This window comes from Oryctolagus cuniculus, chromosome 1 (assembly GCF_051225735.1).
Source record: "Oryctolagus cuniculus isolate XC-2025 breed Fujian yellow rabbit chromosome 1, ASM5122573v1, whole genome shotgun sequence".
NCBI classification, from domain to species: Eukaryota; Metazoa; Chordata; class Mammalia; order Lagomorpha; family Leporidae; genus Oryctolagus; species Oryctolagus cuniculus.
Genome location: NC_142867.1, coordinates 41,661,742 through 41,684,603, shown reverse-complemented (window position 1 = coordinate 41,684,603; position 22,862 = coordinate 41,661,742). Strand labels below are relative to the sequence as shown.

The 22,862-nt window shown below is 36.6% G+C and overlaps 1 protein-coding gene across 3 annotated transcripts in view; it reads left to right on the top strand.

The window, feature by feature from the left end:
* Window positions 1–6,064: 6,064 nt before the first annotated feature.
* The window catches only part of LUZP2 (leucine zipper protein 2), a 527,801-nt gene continuing 511,003 nt past the window's right edge, over window positions 6,065–22,862 (top strand). The window contains exon 1 of one of the 3 annotated variants that reach the window (XM_051852030.3): window positions 6,065–6,999. In XM_051852030.3, coding sequence (XP_051707990.1) covers window positions 6,938–6,999 — 62 coding nt within the window. In that variant the 5' untranslated portion in view covers window positions 6,065–6,937. The remainder of the gene's footprint in view (window positions 7,000–22,862) is intronic. The other 2 variants (XM_089310454.1, XM_008268979.5) reach the window with 2 other exon arrangements.

Below are 22,862 nucleotides of genomic sequence, written 5' to 3'. Positions count from 1 at the left end.
ATTATGAAAAGCTGTGAAGACATATAAGAGAAAGTGTCCATTGTTTTGCTTAAACTTCAAAATAATAGTTAAAAAAGATATTTAATATTGATGTATCCTATACTTTATCTTAGAGTAATTTTCTAAGAATTTTGTGGCCATAGAGATATTTGTGATTTAGATGAATCTTAATTGAGGAATGGAGTTGAGGAACATCTACCTGGAATTAGGTAGCAAATCTCAGAGTTTAGAGATGACCAACCTTAAATAGAGCACTGGTGACAAGGATACTACAAAGGCAGAGTAATTGGTGAAAATTAATACTCAGAAAGTAAAATTTGTAGAACTAAATGATTGACAGACCTGAGAGAAGTGAAAATAAAATTATTGGACTATTCAGGTTAATTACTTGAGTGTCTGAGTTGATGGTGATGATATAAGGAATTACAGGGAAAGAAGACATGCAGAAGAATAGGTTGAAAAGTGTTCAATGTGATTCAGTTGGACTTTTAGGCATCCATGGGAATGTCTACAGAGATAGGGACTCAGTAAAAGTGTTAGCTGGAGATAAAATATAAGATTCACAACCACACTGGAGATAGCAAAAACTATAAAAATAGGAACAAAATACATGGAAAAGTGATAGAAAAAACTATAAAAATAGGAACAAAATACATGGAAATTTAAAAAAAGGAAGTTTTAAATTTTAAAAGAAAGCAACTTTAAAAAAATTGAACTAAGTATGAAACTAAGAGATATTCGAACTTAGAATATGAGGATAGACAAGGAAGTCCAGATTACTCCTAGAGCAAGGAAACAGCAGTAAAACTAAACTGGGAGAAGAATAATATTTTCTTTTTAAAACAATTTATTTATTTATTTGAAATGCAGAGTTACGGAGAGGCAGAGGCAGAGACAAAGAGAGAGGTCTTCCAACCGCTGGTTCACTCTCCAGATAGCCACAATGGCCAGAGCAGCACCAATCTGAAGCCAGGAGCCAGGAGCTTCTTCTAGATCTCTCATGAGGGTGCACAGGCCCAAGGACTAGGGTCGTCTCTCATGGCTTTCCCAGGCTAGAGCTTAGAGCTGGATTGGAAGTGGTACTGCCAGGACTCAAGCTGGTGCCCAAATGGGATGCCTATATTACACTGCAGGGGAAGTCTTTACCTGCTACGCCACAGTGCTGACCCCAAAAGAATAATATCTTCAATAAATTATGCTAGAATGATATGACTTATACATACAAAGTCATGTAGCTGGACTGTACCTCACAAATGTACACAAATTGTCTCTACATGGCTAAAGATCTATGTTTAAAAGCTAAAACAATAAATCTTACAATAAAATATAACCATAAATTTTCATTTTGGGTAAGACAAAGAGTTCCTGGGTACAACATCAAATATATATATATATATATATATGCCTTTTCATATATATATATATATTTGACTTCATCAAAAATAGAAAATTTTGTGCTGCAGATAACACCACTAGGAAAACGAAAAACAATCAATGGATTGAGAAAACTTTCAAATCTTTTATCTAACAAGGATCTGTCTCCAAAATATATAGAGAAACTCTTACAACTCAAATATTGAGTTCAAATAGATCAATTAAATAGACAAAGAACTTGAACAAATATACAGTATCTCCAAAAATGCATTTGAATGGTCAATAAGCTGATGAAAATGTGTTCAATATGATTATTTGCCAAGTAAATGCAAATCTAAACCACAATAAAATATCACTTCTCACCAGCCAGGATATCTGTATTAATAAGAAGTGAATTTGAAAACTGAAAATTATAAATGTTGTAAAGGATATATAGAGAGTGACACCTTTGTATACAAGTATACTGCAAAAAGTTCAAGTAAAAATGGAATTAAATGAAATGCTGATTTTGGCACAATTTTTTTTTAAATCCATGCATACAAAGGGTCATCAAAAAGTTGATGGAAAACTCATTAAAAAAAGTTCAGTTGAGAAGGAGGGAGGGGGGAGGGAGAGAGGGGGAGACAGAGAAAGAGAGCGAGAGAGAGAGAGAGAGAGAGAGTACCTTCCATACACTCATTTATTCTTCAAATGCATGAAATGGCTGGACACCAACTAGGGAGCTGGAAACTCAATCCCTTCAAGTAGGTCATAGGGATCTGACTTCCTGAGCCTGCTGCTTCTGGAAGTCTATGTGATTTTTTTTTAAAGTATTTGTTTTCTTTATTTGAAAGGTAGAGAGGAGAGAGAGAGAGAGAGAGAGAGAGAGAGAGATCTTCCATACACTGATTCATTCTTCAAATGAGTGCAATGGCCAGGGTTGGTCTACTCTGAATCCAAGAGGGGCCGACACCGTGGCTCACTTGGCTAATCCTCCACCTGAGGTGCCAGCATCCCATATGGGTGCTGCGTTCTTCCAGTCCTGGTTGCTCCTCTTCCAGTCCAGCTCTCTGCTGTGGCCCAGGAAGGCAGTGGAGGATGGCCCAAGTGCTTGGGTGCCTGCACCCGCAAGAGAGACCAGGAAGAAGAACCTGGCTCCTGGCTTCAGATCGGTGCAGCGCCGGCTGTAGTGGCCATTTGGGGAGTGAAACAATGGAAGGAAGACCTTTCTCTCTGTCTCTCTCTCTCACTGTCTATCTGTCAAATAAATAAAAAATAGGCTGAATCCAAGAGCCAGGCACTTAATTCAGGTCTTCCACATGGGTGCAGGAACCCAAGGACTTGGGCCATCCTTTGCTCCTTCCCCAGGTGCATTAGAAAGGAGCTGGATTGTAAGTGAAGCACCTGGGATTTGAATTGGTCCCCATATGGGATGCCAGCATTGCAGGCAATGACCTAACCCAATATGCCAAAATACCAGCCCTGACAAGGTCTCTATTAGAATATGGAATTGGGAGTGAAGTTGGGTATCATACTCAAATACTGGATGGGATGTGAACATACTAACTGCTAGGAAAAAATTTGCCCTGAAAATGAATATTATTAAAAAAAACTATGCCTGGGTTTCAAAAAATGCACCAAAATGAACTTATTTCATTCCATTTTAATCTATTTATTTGAGAGACAATGAGACAGAGATAGATATAAAGTGCACTTCTCATCTGCTGATTTGCTCCACAAATATCTGCAGCAGCTGGGCTGGGCCAAGGCTAACTTCATCCAGCTCTCCCACATGGGTGATAGAAGCCTAATTATCTGAGCCATCATATTCTTCCCTACAATCTACATTAGCAGAAAGCCAAAAACAGGCCTGGGGTTGGGAATTACACCTGGGTTCTTGAATGTAGTATGTGTTTATCTTAGCCACAATGCTAAATATTTCTCCTAAATTCCAGTTTTTGATAGTTTTTTGAGGTTAATTTGTATACTAATGTGAATATAAATGGTACAAATATTTATGAGAATACCTTGACAATTTCCCAAAATATGAAAGATAAAATTATACAACCCAGCAATCCCACTTCTAGGTATATATTTAAAAGAATTAGAAATAAATGTTCCCACAGAAACTTTTAACAATGTTCTTAATAGTATTAATCATAATAGTTGAAATGTGGAAACAATCCTCATTCAATCAGCTGATGAATGAATAAACAAAATGTAGAATATGCATACAATGAAACATTGTTCTGCAATAGTAAGGAATGAAGTACTGAGATATGCCAAAACATGGGATAACCCTGAAATATGATTTTGAAAAAAAAATCAGTCACGTAAGACTAGATCTTAATGTGTAATATGATTCAGTTTATATGAAATGTCAAGAAGTAGGTGAACCTAAAGACAGAAATTAGAGTGGTGTTTGCAAGGGTGGCAGGAAGGGCTAGAGTAAGTGGTAAATGACTGCTAGCAGGTACAGTGTTTCCTTGGGGAGTGATGAAAATGTTCTGTAGTTCTTCTATAACACTGATGATTTTGTAACCTTGAGAATGAATGCTACACTTTGAGATAGTGAAGCTTTTGTTACCTGAATTACATCTCAATTAAGGCTTTTTTCAACTGTCCTATGAAAGGATTTTAGCATTATTTTTCTATCTTCTTCCTTTTAAATAAGCGAAATGAATAAATACTTTACTAAATTACTTCTGTGTGTTCCAATCCCAGTAATTTATGGAAACTCAGTGTAACTGCATAGCTTTTCTGATGTTCGTCAAACCTGGGTATAGTTTCTGCAAGCAACTTTTGCTGAGTTCAGTATTGGAATCCAGCACAGCTAAGTGAATTTGTTGTCTCACTGCTGTGTCTTTAAAATTCACACATCAGCTTTCAGAAGCCATAAAGTCAATTCTGGATTTGTGTTTTCTTGTGACAGTATGGACAGAATGTCATGGGTGATGGAGGTTCATGGTCCTGTAATTCCCAAAGAAGAAGACTTCTGCTGAGACACACATCTGTATTTGAATTCAGAATAATAATTCCAGCCTCTAAGTCTGCGGGAGTTTCCAAAATCTCATTTAGGCTCACCTTCCAAGATATGCTTCCCTGATGATCTCAAAACCTTCAAAGTCAGATCTCTCTCTCCCTCCCTGCCCCCAATCTGGCTTTCAAAAAATGCACAAAAGCCAACAAACATTGTGATCTTTCATAGGTCTCCAAAACATTGACACGGCAGAACTCTGAGACAGTCTAAACCAAGCTCACGTTGATGCTTGATTTTCTTGATTGACAAGGTAGTTTGGTTCTTATTTTGTGTTGCATGTCTAGTAAAATGTAACAAAATGTAGGTTGGACAAGTCTTTATTTACATGGGTTTGAACATGCTTTTGTCTCAGGAAAGCATAGGATTTGAGGTGACGCAGACTGAATTAAAGGCCAGCTCCTCTATAAAGTTCCTGAGTGACCTTGACTAAGTCACTTGACACTCTGAGGCTATCACATCTTTTGCAATAGAGTATAATGGAAATGACTACCACACTTTGTTCCAAGGGAAAAAAAAATAAAATAATCACTGTAAACTTAAATAAAAATGTGTTTTAGAGATATGTGTTGTTTTGTAGTATAAGCATTTGTTTAATTCCTAAGTAGCCACATGCCCTTCTTGAGTTTGCAACTCAAATAATCAACCACCCCTCAAAAGTTAGCAGGCAGTCTATTATTAGAAAACTCTTGGCAAGAGCAAACTAGAGTACATACTTTTCCTTGGAGTCAGGGTTCTGTTTTAGCAAAGTGTGTTTCCATTTTTCTTAGTAAATAAAATGCAATTCACAAATGAGCTGATTTGTTTATTCCTAGCCATGTCTGTTACAGATATTACTATTGCTATACACAATTTGCAAAAGTTATGACCTTTATGCATCCTGGGGTTTTAAAGCAATTCTGTTCTGTGTTGATGTTTTAAACTTCAATGCCATTAAAAATAAAAACCAAAACAAATAAAAGGACTAGATGGTTAACTCCTTAAATTTGCATTCTATTTAAATGTCAGTCTTTATAACAAATGAAATTTCCCAACAAACGTCTTCTAAAATGAGATTAGAGGAGATACTTCATTTAAATTTTATTATAAATGAATTGCCACAAAAATGGAAAGTGAACTGAACCCTGAAGATAGGAATATTACTGGACACCAGCTGACTTTTGTATTTTGGGTCTTGCATGTGCATCAGCCTTGACTGTGTCAACATCAGGGCTAGGTGTGATCAAGAAAACAGCAGGATCGTTTCTAGGTTTTTGAAAACTTACTTGTTGTTAAAAAAAAAAAAAAAATCTTGCTCCAGATCTTGATAACAATGTTTCCTCATGTCTGTAATAGAAATAGTATTAATTTCTATTTTGCTAGGATGATTCCTATGAGGACCGAATTAAATAACATTTAAATTGCTTTAAGCTTGTTACTTTACCAGGACATTCGGTTAAAATATTAAAAAATGACCATGTTTAGACCCTAGAATTGAATGTCTTGGTAGTTCTGTTTTCCATGCGTGTGCAAAATGGCATTTTTATTAGAGTTGTGTCATTTCATTTTCTAGATAATGCTTATTATGGAACATGAGGAAAATGCACAAAGCACAATGGTACAGGCAACCCTGTGTCTTCTAGTACTGCCCTTCCCAGCTCATTACTACTAATATGTTGCGAGTGCTTCAGTTGTGCCTCCTTGATGAATTCTCACCTGAGGAAAAGGACCCCTTCAGGTGCGTGAACCTGGCCCACCAGCTCCAAATCCCCTGCCAGCTGTTGGGGACTGAAATGAGAGGAAGACCAGATATTGCCAAAGCCCAGAAGGCGCAGACGTCTTAGGGTCGCGAAGCCTCTTCGTAAAGCGGCATTTACTGGTTAAGAAGCTTGCGATGCTGGCATTGTGAGCTCAGGGTAGGTTTCTGGGCACTGCTTCCTCGCGCTCTCCTTCAGTCCGCATCGGGCAAACCGTTACGCATCCCTAATTAGGACAGCGTTTTCACACTCTCCACGGCGACGTCGTGCTGGATCAGGTGAAGGACACCTGCCTACGACTCTACGAGGCTGAGTCTTTCCCAGCGATTCGATCTCACCTCCCGCCGAGTATGCCGGTTCAATTATTGGCAGATTAGATTTCTCCTCGCCCCCGCCCTGCCCCCTCGCGGTCCTTCCGAGCAGCGGGAATAAATGATCAGCTCCCGGCCGGTGCTCACCCGAGTGACCAGAGCGCAGCCCAGGGCCCGGAGCGCGCGGGGCAAGCGCTGGCCACCCCTCCCTCTCCCCGCGCAGCCTCCAGCGCCAGGGACAGCTCGCCCTCCTCCGCTCCGAGAGCCGGCGCTCAGCAATCCCGGGCAAGGGCTCGCCTCGCCGGTGACATCACTCACGAAGATACTCCCCTCTCTCAGCGCCTGCCTTAGCGAGGCATCCGTTAGTCTTTCTGCCTCCGTCCACCGCTGGAGAGGGCTCCGCCGTCTTGGGAGAGAGCCGGGCAACGAGGAGCTACGGGACCCCGAGGAGGCGAAAGAGCGAAGGCAGCGAGGGAAGGAGGCCCCCGACAGGCGACAGCATGAAATTCAGCGCAGCGCACTTCTTGCTGCCTATCCTGCCGGCGCTGGTCCTCAGCACCAGGTGAGTCCGAGAGGGTGAGTGACCTGAGCAAGGGGGTGCGGCAGATGCAAGGTTGGTTCCACTGCGGGTCACTGGTGGGGATCAAAGGCTCTACAGCTGTGTGCATCTCCTGCCCAAGTAAGAAAATCACTCTGTGATTCGGACTCAGAAATTCTTCGGGAGAGCAGAACCCTTTTCTGGTTATCCCAGGCCCTTGGAGAAAGTCTCAGGATTGCTCCCAATGAGGGAACCCGGAGCTCTCCCTTCAGAAGGACAGACATTTTCCCCTTCTGCCTTGGTAGAAGTGAACAGAAATCACTGCAATAGTACAAAATCAAGAAAGGAAAGTAGACGAAGGAACTGTCACCAGATGGTGTCTTTCCTATGGACATGTCTAAATAGCCACAGTGCTCCCCCTTCTCTTCTAAGTATACTTGATTTTAAGGTATGGGGAACCAGAGAAAACAAAATAATCCCAGAAGATGCCAATAAGTGTGCAAAAGTTCCCTGACTCCTGAAAAGCCCTGATTAACATCTTGGGTAGGCTTCCTGATGGGTGTTTCCGTTTGTGATTTGAAGACTACGCCTAAATAAGGAGCAGAGAGGCGGTCTAAAGTTAGAAAAGTGATGCAGAGACCCGGGTGATAAACAACTGAGTACTGTACTCTACCACTGGCTGCAGATGGGACTTTAAGCCCCGGCACAGAGGAGCTATTTTTAGTGGAAATTTAAAAAGCAGTGATTGAGAACAGTTTTGTGAGTCCCCGCTTGTTGATCAAGTCCCAAAGTTGGTGATGGGTATGCTTTCTTCCTCCACCAGCGCAACACAAAGGTGGACTGTTTGACTGCCCAGCGCTGAGTCTTGCTTCTGCATGCCCTTAGCATCATATTGGCAGCAACCTCGTTCACTTGGCTACTCTAAAATAAAATAACCCACACAGGATGACGATTCTTTCAAAGCTACATGAGTGGAAACATTATCTGATGGTGCATCTGGTAGAAAATAAAGGGAATGGTATAGGGTTTTATCTCATTTTGAAATGAAGAGTGAAGAAAACTCACGCTTTCTTAAAAATCAAAACTGGAAAATTCTTGAAAGAATTCCTAATCCTCACAACTTCTTTTGTGCTTGAATAATCAAAGTTTCCTTTAGTGTGGAGACTATTTTATTTGGACCCACTAATCAATGAATTTCGTATTTCCTTGCGCAAAGCCCAGGTGACTTTCCTAGACTAAACAGAAATATAAGTTTTATCCTTTATTTCCTCTGAGATTTTCCTGTCACATCAGTTCATAAAATGCAGATTGTTTTAAAGAAGATCACTTTGTTTCCCAGTGTTATAACTTGCTTCAACTACAGAGCTCACTTTAATATTTGTAATTATCTCTAGACAGCTGGATCAAATTATGCATCACAGTTATTTTTGAATTCTTGCCACACACAGTTATGTTTGGTTTAGTAATTATTGGAGAGTTTCTATTTCTAAGGAAAGGAGATTTTCAAAGTTTGGACTCAGCTAGATGATGGACAGCATATGCACGAGATAACAAATACTTAAACGATGTAAAGAGTGCACAGTGATTTTAAAGACAGTGAAAATCTTTAGAATTTGAAATGCACATTTGCTTTTTAACGATGCTATATATTGACTGAAAAATCCAAAGTTTTTCTTTTGCTTATATAATATGAGGGCAAATAGCCAACATCTTTTCCCTTTTATGAAAGTGGTAATTTCTGTAAGGACACAAGCATCTAATCATAGTCAACACATTCATTACAATAAAAATCAGAACAGTCATGGTCGATGCATTGAGACATGAAACTTCTTCAGTGTTGGTTGTATGACCAGTTTTTAAGTTTTGTGGAAAACTCATGCTGTGCTTGAAGAAGGTGAAACCCTCACAATTAGGAGTACATTTCCTTCATATGATTACTCTGTGGTCATTTGTTTGACTAGATTATCACATTACCTTGTGATAGTCAACAAATTTGAAAATGTACATGCTACTATTAATATGCCATTTTAAAAGAAAAGAATATGTTTTAAAGGACTCTAAAGAAGGTCATTCTCTTCACAGTATTTAACAGTTCTTATAGGTGTGTGGTTAATGTGTAGGTTGGAACTTGAACTTTGTAACAACAGTTGCATTAGTAGGGGTGTTCTTACTGTCCTGCTGGGAAAAAAAATGTGTAGCTTAGCCATGGCCACCTGTGACAGTGGGTTTTCTAGCCAAAGACTTCTGTTAACTTAGTTTCTTATTCAGTGGTCTTGTATACAAAGCAAATGACATTTCACATGGTAAGACTACATTGAAAATATTGGCAGAGTGGCAATTGCTATTTTTCTATCATAGCTTCTGAGTGATATTACTTGCCTGTCATTGTCAGGTTCTTTCTAAAGTGTGCGGAATGAGATGTGTTACACAAAAACTATATTTGGTTCATTTTCTTTCTCTGAATTTAGCTTAATACATCTGTGTTTTCTTTCCAAAAGGTCTAAACTTCAATTCTGTTTTAAAGTAAAGGACTTTGTTTTCTGAAACAAATTCTATTGTTGGAGAAAGACAGTCTCTATATAATAGTTTTCTAGCCACAGGGATGACAACCTTGAAACAATTCTTCCATTTACATAAGAATCTTTAATAACTTTCTGTTTCCGTTTGCCTCTCTCTCCTCACTTTTTCTGTAACAACTTTATATGTTGAAGCACACACTGCCATAATTAACTCAGGATGAACATCAATAAACCTCATCCAGAGGCGCTTTGTCTTGAAAGAAAACTGTTTACCTTCAATAGTAGCCAAAGATTTTTCTTTGTTTTAGCTGTAAATCCCAATTTAAAAACTTTTTACAGTTAAAAATACTATTTTAATTTCCTTGCTTCTTGTCTCTCCTGTTTAGAACGTGCATATAAATTCAGGTAAACTAAGGTTAATGAAATGAATAATGGAGCTATAATACAGAAACTCATTTAACCTGTGCACAAATAAATGTGGTCAAGGAAAGAAAACATATGTGTTGTTTTAATAGCTTCAGAGTAGAGTGGCTGTACTTTTTAAACAGCCTCATTCTGTAGAAGCATTAAATTGCTACTCCAAGGCAGCCAGTAATTCACTTCAGAAAGAAGTACTATAGGTACTAAAAGGGATGATAAGGTAAAAACTCTTTAAAAGTTCTTAGTATAGAAATGGACCCGTGGATTGTTGGGAAGGCTTGTACTTTAATCTGCTGAACCTCTGTTCCTTTATGCTGTAGGCACACTCAGCCACGAACCACATGCTGTTGTTCCTTTATGGCTGGGGCAATGAGAATATGGTATATGGTAATCAGTTGGTATTTAGTAATCAGCCATGCAACACTTACTGGCTGTGTGATGTTCCTTAGACACATTGCTTATCTTTGTGCTGTGGCTACACTCTTGATGCCTTTGGATTGTTAAATTTTAAATGACTTGATGGTAAGGGAGACATGGCAGGGGAGTAGTGAAGGTCTACCAATTTCTGGTGGTTTTCCATCAAGCAAGAACTTTGAGCAGATGGTCTGTTATAGTCCTCCCAATAGGAGTCACCTTAGAGGTCTCTCCTGGGCTGTCTGATCAGCAGTCACACCACATGCTTACTCTGGAATCTATTTTTAAATTATACTATATATTTAGGATGCCCAAGGCTATTATTTGTTCTATGCTTTAATCTAATCTCAGGATCAACTTAATGTGCAGGATAAGGAAAAGGACAAGAGTCACAATAAACACAAACAAAACATTTTAGGCTAATAAATTTGATGTAGGAAGGATAAAATGTTTTAACTTTCTCGAAACAATCTGAGGGAATTTAGATTTGTTCCCCTAGTCATGCACGCAATGTGTTTGCCACACATGCCCCTCTATAAAACTCTACCTGCATTTCCTTATTAATGATAATAATTATATCATTCTTTATAACTAGGTTACAGAAATGGTTTTCCTAAAGAAATATTCATATTAGCAATCAAATATTTTGTGTTCTTGAGCTAAAAAAATTCTTGACCTGAATTGCTTATTTCTAGTTGCAGTGTCCAAAATGATTTATTTGGGATTTATTTTATGGTTTTTTTCTCCTGTAACTAATAATAGGGAAACTTCATACATTTATGTTGGAATTTACCAGTGTCCTAACCAAACCCATGTAATTTAAAAAAAAAGAAATTGATTTTCTAATAAGGAGCAAACATCACCAAAACCACTGAGAAGAGTGTGGTTCTAATGGAATGATGCTTGCTCATGTATGTTATGAGGAGTGGTGTATGCCTGTATTTGAGTGACTTCTAGGGGATTTGTTAAGATGCCTTTAACAAATGGAGCTAATCACCTGATTAAATGATGCTGCCTAAAATTATGTTTTCCTCCCACCTTGGTGGGAAAAAAAAAAACACTTTAAACTTGCCTTCCTTCCTGTAGAGATGTCTTTGATGTTTTCGTTCTCATATATTAAGATAGTGCCCACCATCAGTTATCAGGGCAATAAAATCATAGATTAGTTATAAATATCCCTATAATCTAGTCATATAGAAAAATGACCATATAAGTGACAAATTGGGTAAATAACAACAATAAATGCTTTACAAAGTTCAGAGTATGACTGGGGGAGTCAGTGAGTAACACCACCAATGAAGGAGTATCACAAGCAACTTCTTTCCTAGGGCAATGAGAATGATGGTGTTTGGCACAGTTTCAATATCATGTAACACTTATTGGCTATGTGACCTTAGATACGTTGCTTATCTATTCCATCCAGTTTCCTTTTGTACAAAACAAATCTACTTACACAACCTACCTTAGGAATTTGTTCTAAGAACAGAAGAAGACAATCCATGAGGAATCTAGCATATTTTCTGGAATACAGTAAGTGTTCTACCTGTAGAACTATTATGTATTATACATTATATATCATACTTGAATGTTATTTTATTTTCATGAACTCTTATGTCTGTGCTTGATTTGGACATAGCAGAAAAAAAGAAAACTTGAATACAAATCATTTGGAAAACATCAAATTAATAAGAAGCATAATAACAAAAGAGAGAGAAAATTGATAAAAAAAAAAAAAAGATCAGAAACAGGAGGTGTCCTGATGGTCATTTGGTAACTAGGCTGGTTCTTCTCAAATGTTTTTATAGTCAGGTGCCTGGATGATGCCATTCACTTGGGTCAACACAAAAATTTCTACTTTTAATTCAATTATGAGAGTGTGATTTAGCACCCCAGAGCTTATATTTAGCTACTTGTGTACCTATTTAAAATGTTATTGCACTTCTACTGTATAAATAATAATATCAAATGAAAGCCATGAGCATAGGTGCCAATTAATTGAAAGAATGGTTTCCCAATACATAGTCAAGTGGCTGAAAAGTTTCTATAATGGCAGGCTTTGGCCCTCAGGATAAAATGCCTGAGTCATATATCAGAGTGGCTTAGTTTAATTCTTAACTTTGAACAAGTGAACCAATGAATAAGAATATTTTCCAATCACCCCCCCCCCAAAAAAAAATAAAAGAAAGTTTCTGTTGTTTTATTTTCTACTTGTTCACTGATTTCATTATCTGCTGACAATATCCGTAAGGTCCAAATACTTAGAAAAATTAAAAGAAGAAAAGGTAACAATATGAATATTTTTGTTTTCCTGTGATAGATACCAATTTTAAAAATCACTGATACAGAAGAATCCCACCTTTTTTATATGATTAAGAGTCATCATATAAAAAGAAAATCATGCTAACACAGTTTGCAGACAAATTTAGAGATCATCTAGGCTTGACTACTTATCGTATATATTATCTTACTCTTCAGTTAAGATGCAGACCATGGCATGAAATTTTTCCCCCATGATCATTATGTGTATACATGTGTGTTAAACATTGTATCTGTCAATATGTATAGAACAGGGTGTGATATACTGCTAAGTGGAAATAAATTATATAGTCCTTGTTAAGTCTGCTTCAGAGAAAGAGCACCTGTTTGCTTTGACTTTTAATAACTGTTTCCTGAGTACAGAAGGCAAAGAAACATTTAATGTAAACCATTCCATTCAGACACAAGCTGAAGGTCAATCCAGAAATCAGTGTGCTCTGAGAATGCTCTCATAAACGCTAGGAGACACCATTATACCATGGGTGGTGATTGCATTGCAATTATGTCTGACTTGTTTGGTTTTGCTTTTAAGAGTTTTAATCTCTTCAAGTGTACTTTAAAGAGTCTACACTTGGGGACCATGCTGAGAATACAAGGTTGTGCTATAGTCCATAGCTGTACATTTTAGAAATGAGAAAACCAAGGTTTAGTGTGTTTGGGACTTGTCTAAGATACAGAAGGAAACTAAAACCAGAGTCCAAAACTTTCTGCAGTGATGTTTATGTTCTTATATGACTGATATCTATGATATATCCCTTCTGTAATCAAGCAATGTGTGAAAATGTGGTACCTATGTTCTATATGAAACTTCTCTACTAATTCTAGAATATAAGCTAATTTAAGAAAAAAATTCTCTGATCATATTTAATCATGAGAGAACTACAGGCTATAGACAAAGGGAATTATAGTATAAAGGAGCTGAACCCATTTGTCATTCTGTATTCAGTTGATTTTGAAGAGTGAGCTGACCTAAAAAAATATTCTAGGTCATTTTCCAAACCAAAACTGAGTCATTAGTGAAATCTCACCATTGCACACACTTTACTTCTCACCTATTATGGTTACTGTTAACTTTTCAATTGTATTTTAAAATGTGATTTTTTTCCTTTAAGATCTTTTCATTGAAATCATTACTATAAATATAGTTCCCAGACTTTTCTCTTATTGTCCATACCTGTGACATCCATGCTAAAATTGTGTGCCCATTGTTCAATGGATAGCATACTTACTATCTTGCAAAAATGAATTTCTAATATGTTCACATCTAGTTTTCAAATATTACGACATTGTTTTTTTTTAGTCTACAATTTCTGTACACTTTCATAATAGGTGATGTGCAGCTTATAGTCATATAACATCTTTACCATCAGTGTCTATATCACAGACTGTATAGTTGGCAGCTTGAGGCACATATTTCTCATTTATAAAATGGAAAGTAATAATAACCTAACATTCAGGTTTATAAAGATTGAATAAACTAGGTTTAATGTGTATCACATGGCATGGAGCATAGCTGTATTTTGTAGTATATCAAAAAATGCTAAGATGTGTAGCTATTACTACATATTATCTATTACATAGATATTACAGTTTAATGTATTGCTTTTATATAGGCCAACTCAAGCAATCAACATATGACTTAATAGTTTTATTAAAAATAAACATTAGCTCCTTAATTTCAAAGTTATAGGAAAATTATGACATTGTGATCTATTTCCTCTTCAGATGATACTGGGTGCAGGATGGACAGTGAACAAGGTAATTGACTGTCCCTCCTGAAGATTTGAAACATTTACCCATTTCTGTGACAAAAAGCACACAAATGAGTACCTGAGGAGATAATGTTTTATTCTACATTCAAATGTTTGCTGATGAGTAAGTGAGAGATATAGACATTTTCTTCTTGTCTTCAACTTCTCCTTTTGTTTTTTATCCTTTTGTACTCAATAGACAATGGCTTGAAAAGTGTGCAATGACTTACTGTTTTCCAAACTAGTCTTTGCATGTGAGCAGTGGTATCTGTAAGGGCTGATGGGTCAGCCCTCATCTCTGGTCTCCTATGTGGGGTATGGCTGCTCTGCTCATCATGCAAAGGATTATGGGCATTTCTAATTTCCTCCTCTTCAGGAGTTCAAAACACACTCTTAGCATCTACAAGCACTAGCTAATTCATGAGGTGGGAGTTTAGGGAAAGGGTGGAGGTTGTAAGAGAAGTTTGCATAGGTTTACATCCCAAAATGAGAAATCAAACAGCAATTTTGGATGGTATTACTTGCTATGTGAATGTAAAAATATAATTTAACATCTCATGCGCACATTCTTATGATCACTAAAACATGTTAACAGTGCCTCTGTCATGCAAATGTCAAGAAGACCAAAAATGACTGTATATAAAGAGTGATGTCAAGAACACAGAAACAAAGCTCAATATATTATCATTCTTGTATTATCTGATTGAATGGCTTAGAGAAATTTTACCATACCTGAATGTACTTTCATTCCCAAAACAGTAATTATTAATAAAAGTTTATCTTGGACTACTGTAGGCAAGTCAGAATCATTGGAGAATGATTTCTTACCCTCCCTTTCTGTAGGTTAAAGCAAGCAAACAAACAAACATAAGCCCAGAATAGAAACTACCTTTTTCAGGCAAGCTCACAAAGGTGATTTGGTATCAATGTGAAAAGCAATTTTGTTATCATAAGGACTCTTAGTTAAGAACACTAATATAATACCTGTGACATTCTCAAAAAAAAACAAAAACAAAAACAAAAACACTTGGCATCACCTGGCATGCCTTCTATTTGATGTCTAAAATCTCCAAATTGTGTTGCAAGTATGATCAAACATCAAATATAGTTATTAGAGTTGTATTCCTATAATATCACAGTAACACCTTTACAGAAGATTCATTAAACAAATTTACCTAAAAAAGTTTTAACTAGAGTAATATATATTAAACTAGAACAGCATAAACATTAACAAGACTTTCTACAGTTTGAGGGTCCTGGACTCTTATAAGTGATCGTAGAATAAGATAAAGTTGTTTATGACCTTCAGAGAATGGTCTGGAAGAGGGGCTGGGATGGCACAGAAAGATGAGAAACCTGGTGCAAGGGAGGTCTTTGAAAGTTATGTGCATGGGAAGCGATGGCAAGAGTGAGGAAAAACACCCCCTGGATCAATAACCTTCCGTTGTTTTGTTCCTATTTTGTATTTTTTTTAAAAAAATTTTTTCTTTGCTATTGCTTACATTCACTTGTTACCAGTATTTGAAGTAAACTAAGCCCTTACAATTGGACAGGAAATTGGGGAATGCCTCTGAATTAAAAAAAAGAAGCAAGAAAATGCATGAAGAATTAAAGTGACATGTTGGCAAGATACAGAAATGGTTGAAGAAACTCTGTATTGTTGACAGTATGTGGCTTTTCCTTTCAGATGCCACAGAGCGAGATGTGAGCTCATGCTACAAATAGGAAGTTCATGGATAAAATGGAAGAAAATTGTTCTGTTTTTGAGTTTATCATCTAGAAAGATATTGAAGTATATTGAATCCTTTGTGTGTGTGTGATCTATTTTTCTTTCAGTTGGTTGTTTTATACAATTGTAACTTACAGGTTCAGACAGCATTTTGAGCACTAATCATGTCCCTGGAAGTGTGCTAGCTACTTGCTTCCTGACACTTGACCCTTATCTCCTTATAACACATTACATTACTGCATGTTTTATCTCTAGGGGAACCTGAATTTTGGACACATTAAATAATTAGCCTATATTTGCCCCAGCTGGGAAGCAGTCAAATCCTAGACCATTGTTCTGAGAATGACTTTATAAATGAAACTACTGTCCTGGAATCTAGTTCCTTTTTACATCTACACTGAAGAAAAATAATAATCTATGCTACACACAAGAATGCTGGAACTAAGCCATGTTGTCAATAACTGCATGTTTTCATGAGATGAGACATGCTGCATGAAAAATATTCTTAAAATAAATCAGCCTAAGAAATGCATTAGTGTGAAGACCAGCCCAATTGAAGCCATTGTTATAGATACAAAAGTGTGCCAGCTAATTTTATCATTTCAATATATGTATAAGTAGTGTGTATGTTCTGAGAGTATGCCTTCTCCAAGTGTACTCCTCAGTGTACATAAATAAGACTATTCTTGGGGTACTTCTCAAAAAGACACATTCCAGCTCCTTTCCCACACTGGTTAGCCTCTCTGAGGGAAAAAAAACAGTGAATTTTCATCTTAATATGAAATTTGATGCTTCTTATGTACATGAAAGCTATGAACCACTGCTCCAGTATTTGAGAACTATGGAGTCCAGAATACTTTGATCTCTGGCACTTACTCAACATGAAATTTGCAGCTGAAATCAAGAGGATGGGAAGATGATGAGGTTTTGGTGAAAATCACACTGAATTTCACATGTATATAAATATATTTAATAAGTGAGTATCTTGTCATGCACCAAACTTCATTTATCCATGAAGTAGCATAAAAATAATTCTCTTCTTCATGATTCTCTCTGCCAAGAACTGAGAAAATGCTCAAACCCACTCAGTGTAAATCTATTTTACATGGGTTTATCATGTTAATACCTGTGAGTGAGGTGAAATCTCTTAGGTACACAGAATAGAATGCAAAACTCTTTTTGGCTAGCTTTCATCACTCCAAATTATATACTAAACAAACAATGAAAACTAAAACCTATCTATGAAGCCGGAAGATTGCTTATTGCTTTCTACTTGGCGGCAAGAAATCAGTGTTATCACACCTCAGATAAACATTATTTAGTCTCATAAAAAATGAACATATCTATCATCCCTCTCTGCTCATAGGAGGCAGTTGATTTTTCATAATTAGGGCATATTTTTTTTTTTCTTTTTGGTGAACTGTGCAACTGTGATAGCCACGGTGGCTTGAGGTTTTTCTCTTTGCTACACCAATCAGTTTTCTTGACGTAAAATGTTACACACAAATAAAAAAGATAATATATTAAATAATAGCTGTCAGTTATGTAGTATTTATCTTTAGCTAGGTTAATACTTAAAATGAATTTAAAAAGTGGTTACTGATGCTGTCTCACTTTATAAACATGAAAATTAGTGCACACAGGGGCTAGATTACTTGTCCAAACTCTTAAATTGTCAAGTAGCAGAATCTTAATTCAAACCCCAATCTTTTCTGAGCCCACCCTCTTTCTCACTGTACAATAGCACCTCCTAGTGTGTAAAGAAAAGCATACCCTCACTCAAATAAAAAATTTATACTCAGTGAAGAAAGCAAAAAGCAACTTCCTTGTAGGTATCCTTGGAGCTCAAAACTAAAGATGACAGATCTCTTAGTTAATAGTCTAACAAATGTTTATTTCTATCATGAAAGAAAAATGAATATGAAATGATCTTTTTGTGTAGATATGTTTTCTACAAACACTAGTGAACTATGATGTACTATTTTCTAGCTCCAGATAGCTTTCAAATATACACTGTGGTATTTAGGAGCAAGTGTGAAGGCTGACCTACATTCTAATTGCTCTTCCTTTTCTATCTGTGAAGTTCTAGATAGTGGTCTCAACAGTTCAAGCTCAAAAACTTAGTTTTTTAAAAGTAACTTGCAATAGTAGATAAACATTATTGTTTCTTTTCTGTGTATAAGAACTGTACTAAATATATCACTAGGGCAACTTTAATGTATTCAGTGTCTCATGGAGGTACTTTATAAATTCAGACATTAGGGATTAGAAATTAATATTTTTAAAGCTCACAAACAACTAAATGGTAGAGATGGAATTCGAACCCACAGTTTAATAAGCAGAAGACCCAAGGTTAGAATCCTAAGGTAATAAAAGCACTAAAATTTTTATTTGTCTAGGCATTTGAGAAATGACTCAAAAACAAAGGAGCAATTGATAACCATGTGCGTTCTGGGACTGGGGAAAGGGAATTGTGTCAGGTCCAGTAATGTGGTCCCTGAGTGAGGGTTGGTACATGGTAACTTTACTCCTTCTCTTTGCATATGGACCCTCAAGGCATTCTATGTCATCAAAACACCTTTTGTTTCACAGAATGACTCATCATTTGGACTCATTCTGTCTTCAGAGCTTGACCATTTAATTCTAATGAAATAATGTTGCTGATAATAGCTGCCAGGTTTTCTGAAGGAAGCATACCTATTGATGATTTAATAGAACTGCACTTCCAATGGTAATTAGATATGGTAAATCAGAAGGCTTGATGTCATGTCAACATTGGCATCATGGCATTTATGTGTGTTTATGCATGCGTATGTGTATAAATGCATACAATATACACCATGCAAGTGTACCTAATTTATGGAGTATATTGTATATGCAATTTTAATAAGCATATCAAACATACATTGATATTTTGCAGTTTACTGAGAACTTCCCCTTGAAAATAGATCTTGTTTGATAACATACTACCATTAACCAAGTTCTAAGAGCATTACAATGTTTCCTTTGTGTCTACCTTTCTTCCAAACTGAAGTTAGACATGAAAATGTAATAATGGGCCTATCTCCCCTACATACACTTTTACTCAAGTTACATCACATTAAAAATAATTCCGAAAGACAGCCTTGAAGGAAAGTGGGTATCATATGAGGGAGATGTAATATTTTTATTTCAATGTTTTTTTCTAAATTTTAATGTTCATATCTCTTCATAGCACCTTCTATAGAAGTAGTAACAATCTATAGATGAAGAGATAATTAGTAATGATAACTATGTAGCCCAAAGCCGTGCTCTGGGTTCCATTTTGCAAACTCAGTTTGCATGGGACCTAGATGTTGGAAGACTTGCCTACTGGCTGGCTTCTGAACCTTAAAGGAAGAAAAAGAGAAGAGTGAGATGGGTATGAGGAATCAGAATGTATATTATAATGTTCCTGGTTTTCTTTTAGAGATGATGTCTAAGCAGCATTTGATATGCTTGCTTTTTTTCATATGTGGCTTTAGCCCTGTGGTTGTTTGTCAGTGTCATAAGTCAATGTGAACCTTACTGTATTAATTGGCAATGATTTAGTTTTTTACATGTTAGACAATTCCAAATTATAGTGCTTTAAAATGCATAAAATGCATTTTATGCATAAAAATGCATAAAAACTTTTAAAGTACATAAAATTTTTTCGGTCTTACATATATTTAACAGATTAGGAAATCAAGAGCTAGTTGGGCCGGCGCCGCGGCTCACTAGGCTAATCCTCCGCCTAGCGGCGCCGGCACACCGGGTTCTAGTCCCGGTCGGGGCGCCGGGTTCTGTCCCGGTTGCCCCTCTTCCAGGCCAGCCCTCTGCTGTGGCCAGGGAGTGCAGTGGAGGATGGCCCAGGTGCTTGGGCCCTGCACCCCATGGGAGACCAGGAAAAGCACCTGGCTCCTGGCTCCTGCCATCGGATCAGCGCGGTGCGCCGGCCGCAGCGCGCCGGCCGCGGCGGCCATTGGAGGGTGAACCAACGGCAAAGGAAGACCTTTCTCTCTGTCTCTCTCTCTCACTATCCACTCTGCCTGTTAAAAAAAAAAAAAAAAAAAAAAAAAAAAAAAGAGCTAGTTGGTTCCTTATGGTCATCAAGTAGGCAAACATTAATATGTTAATTTTTATGGACCTAAAGTAGTTTACATTCATCAGACTTTACACTTACATATATACGTGCATGCACACACACACAGACTGTCACTGACCTATGGTGCTTTGATTTATGATTTTTTGAGCTTACAGTGGTATAACTACAATGTACATTCAGTAGAAACTGTACTTTAACATACATTAACTGTACTTTCAAGGTGAATGCTCATAGAATCATTCCATTTTTCACTTTTGGGATGGTATTCAACAAATTACATGATATATTCAACAGCTGTTAGAAAATGGACTTAGTGTTAGATGATATTGTCCACTGGAGGCTAACATAAATGTTCTGAGTGTTTTTAGGGTAAGCCATGCTAAGCTGTATTGACTAGATTATGTATATTAAATGCATTTTCATATCACAATATTCTCAACATATAAGTTTATGAGGATATAACCCCACTGCAAGTAAAAGAACATCTGTTTATATGTACACAAACATAAAATATGTGTGTATATACATAGATATGTATATATACACAAGTAGATAGTATGCTTTGCGACTGTGTTGATGGAAAGATGGATATATTATTATTGATTAAAGATAGAAATATATATATTTATATATATATATATCCTAAAAGTTCACTTAAAATCTGAATGTAAAAGAATTTTTAAGATGTTCATGGGCCTGTAAAAACATTGTGTGCTAGGGAGTTATCGTGCCTATTATGCCTAGTAGATAAGTTAGTTCTGTGAGTAGAGACACAGGCTCTGTCCAGCTCTGCAGTTAAAACCCTTACTTTCATTGTCTAACATGGTTGTTGGAGTTGAAATCATTCTCTTGAACTGCACCACATGCTGCCTTCCTTTTCAAATGTTTCTCATTTTCTGGACCTAGCAGAGTAACTATATCCATCTACATAGGAATTTAGGACTTCTATCCCTTTTACTTGGGCATTGCGATGTTCAGGTAATATTCAGTATTTTTATCAAACAAAACACAGATGGAACAGATATTAGAAACCTTATCATACTACCTTCTATCTATTTCTTCTATTCTTTGCTAAGTAAATGGCTCCCATTACTACAAAAGATGTTTTCGTTTTTAGACAAGTGGAGTAGAAACTGAGTGTCTCTCACTAGAAATTTAAAAAATAAATTAAATAAATAGATAATGGCAAAATTTAAAAGTTAAATCACTTTTAGTTTACAGGGTATTGTGTAATGGACCAGGGATGAAAATAGGGACTTAATTGCACTTAAAAAAATGAAAATGAGGACTTATTTGCACTTTATAAACTCATAATTAATTATTCTTTTATGTGACTCCTAGATTTTTATTATTGATAAAAAATCAGTATATGTTCAAACCTTGAACTTAGTGCATGTTGTTTTGAAGGTAACCACATTAGAGGGAAAGTTCACATGTAGTTTATGATTTATACTGTGATTCATGCATAATAAGGACTGAAATTTGGTCTTAAACCTTAACCAAAATATTAAATCATATTTTCGGATTTGGTTTTTATATTTCCTTCTATGCTACATGCTTTCACTTTCAAACTCTGGTTTTCTTTATTATTTTTGTTTTAAGAAATGGTGATGATGTTTTTGCCACTTGATATAATAATATGATATCTTTTCAATGGATGGAGGCAAACTAATTCACAAACTCCTCTTAAAGATAGAAGAATTAAAATTATATTTGCTGATATACCAAATAGTCAAAAATGAAGTCACTTTTGCCTGCTTTGGTATGCTCTAAAGACTTGGTCATATCTCAGTTGCAAACCTTTATTCATGGATGGACATCTACAGATTAATAAAATGGTTAGTCTACGTATCTTATTAATCATTGATGGTTTTATTTTGTACTGTTTTATTTTTATAATCAATGTAGCAAATAAGAGAAATAAAAGGAAGAGACTTGTCCTGGGCTAAGAACTATGTCTTAAAGAATTTTCAGATATTAGGAAATACAAGTTTATCTACAATCAATTTAAGGTTACATTGTCTTTATGACTATTTTCTAAAGTAATTGAAAAAAATAAAGATTATTATTTTGAATATGATTAGGATTTATAAAATACAAGACCTCCATGGTTGTGACTGTGGCTCCTTCCTATCTATAATCCCTGTGTCTACAGTTATGTGTTTGGCCCAGACTTTGCATACTGGACTGATGCTAAAGCCTAGAGTGTGGCATGGAAGATCAGTCAGTGAATGGCATTTGTACCGGACAAAGGCTAAATTGTAGTATAAATATGTGAACTGCTGTCTCAGGAAATCATCAGTTTTTGTCTCTCCATGACCTTTCAAAGGCTGAATATAGACAATGTTTATTTCCCGACACCCCCGTCAACTTGATGAAAAGGTGATAGGCTGGGAAAATAAGAGTTGTTCAACAGAATGCTAAATGGAGGGTCGAATGAGAAAGGAAGTCCTTCAGTGTTTGGAAGTGTACAAGTGTCGTGCTTTCTGCAAGTACAAGTATAGTCAGAGTTTGCTGGCTGTGTTTCCCAGTAAGATCATCTAGAGGGGGAAAAAGAAAATCTTTGGAAAACATATTACTATGAAGAGTGGTAAACGCAGTTTCCATAAACTGTCACCTGTGACTGGTTTCTC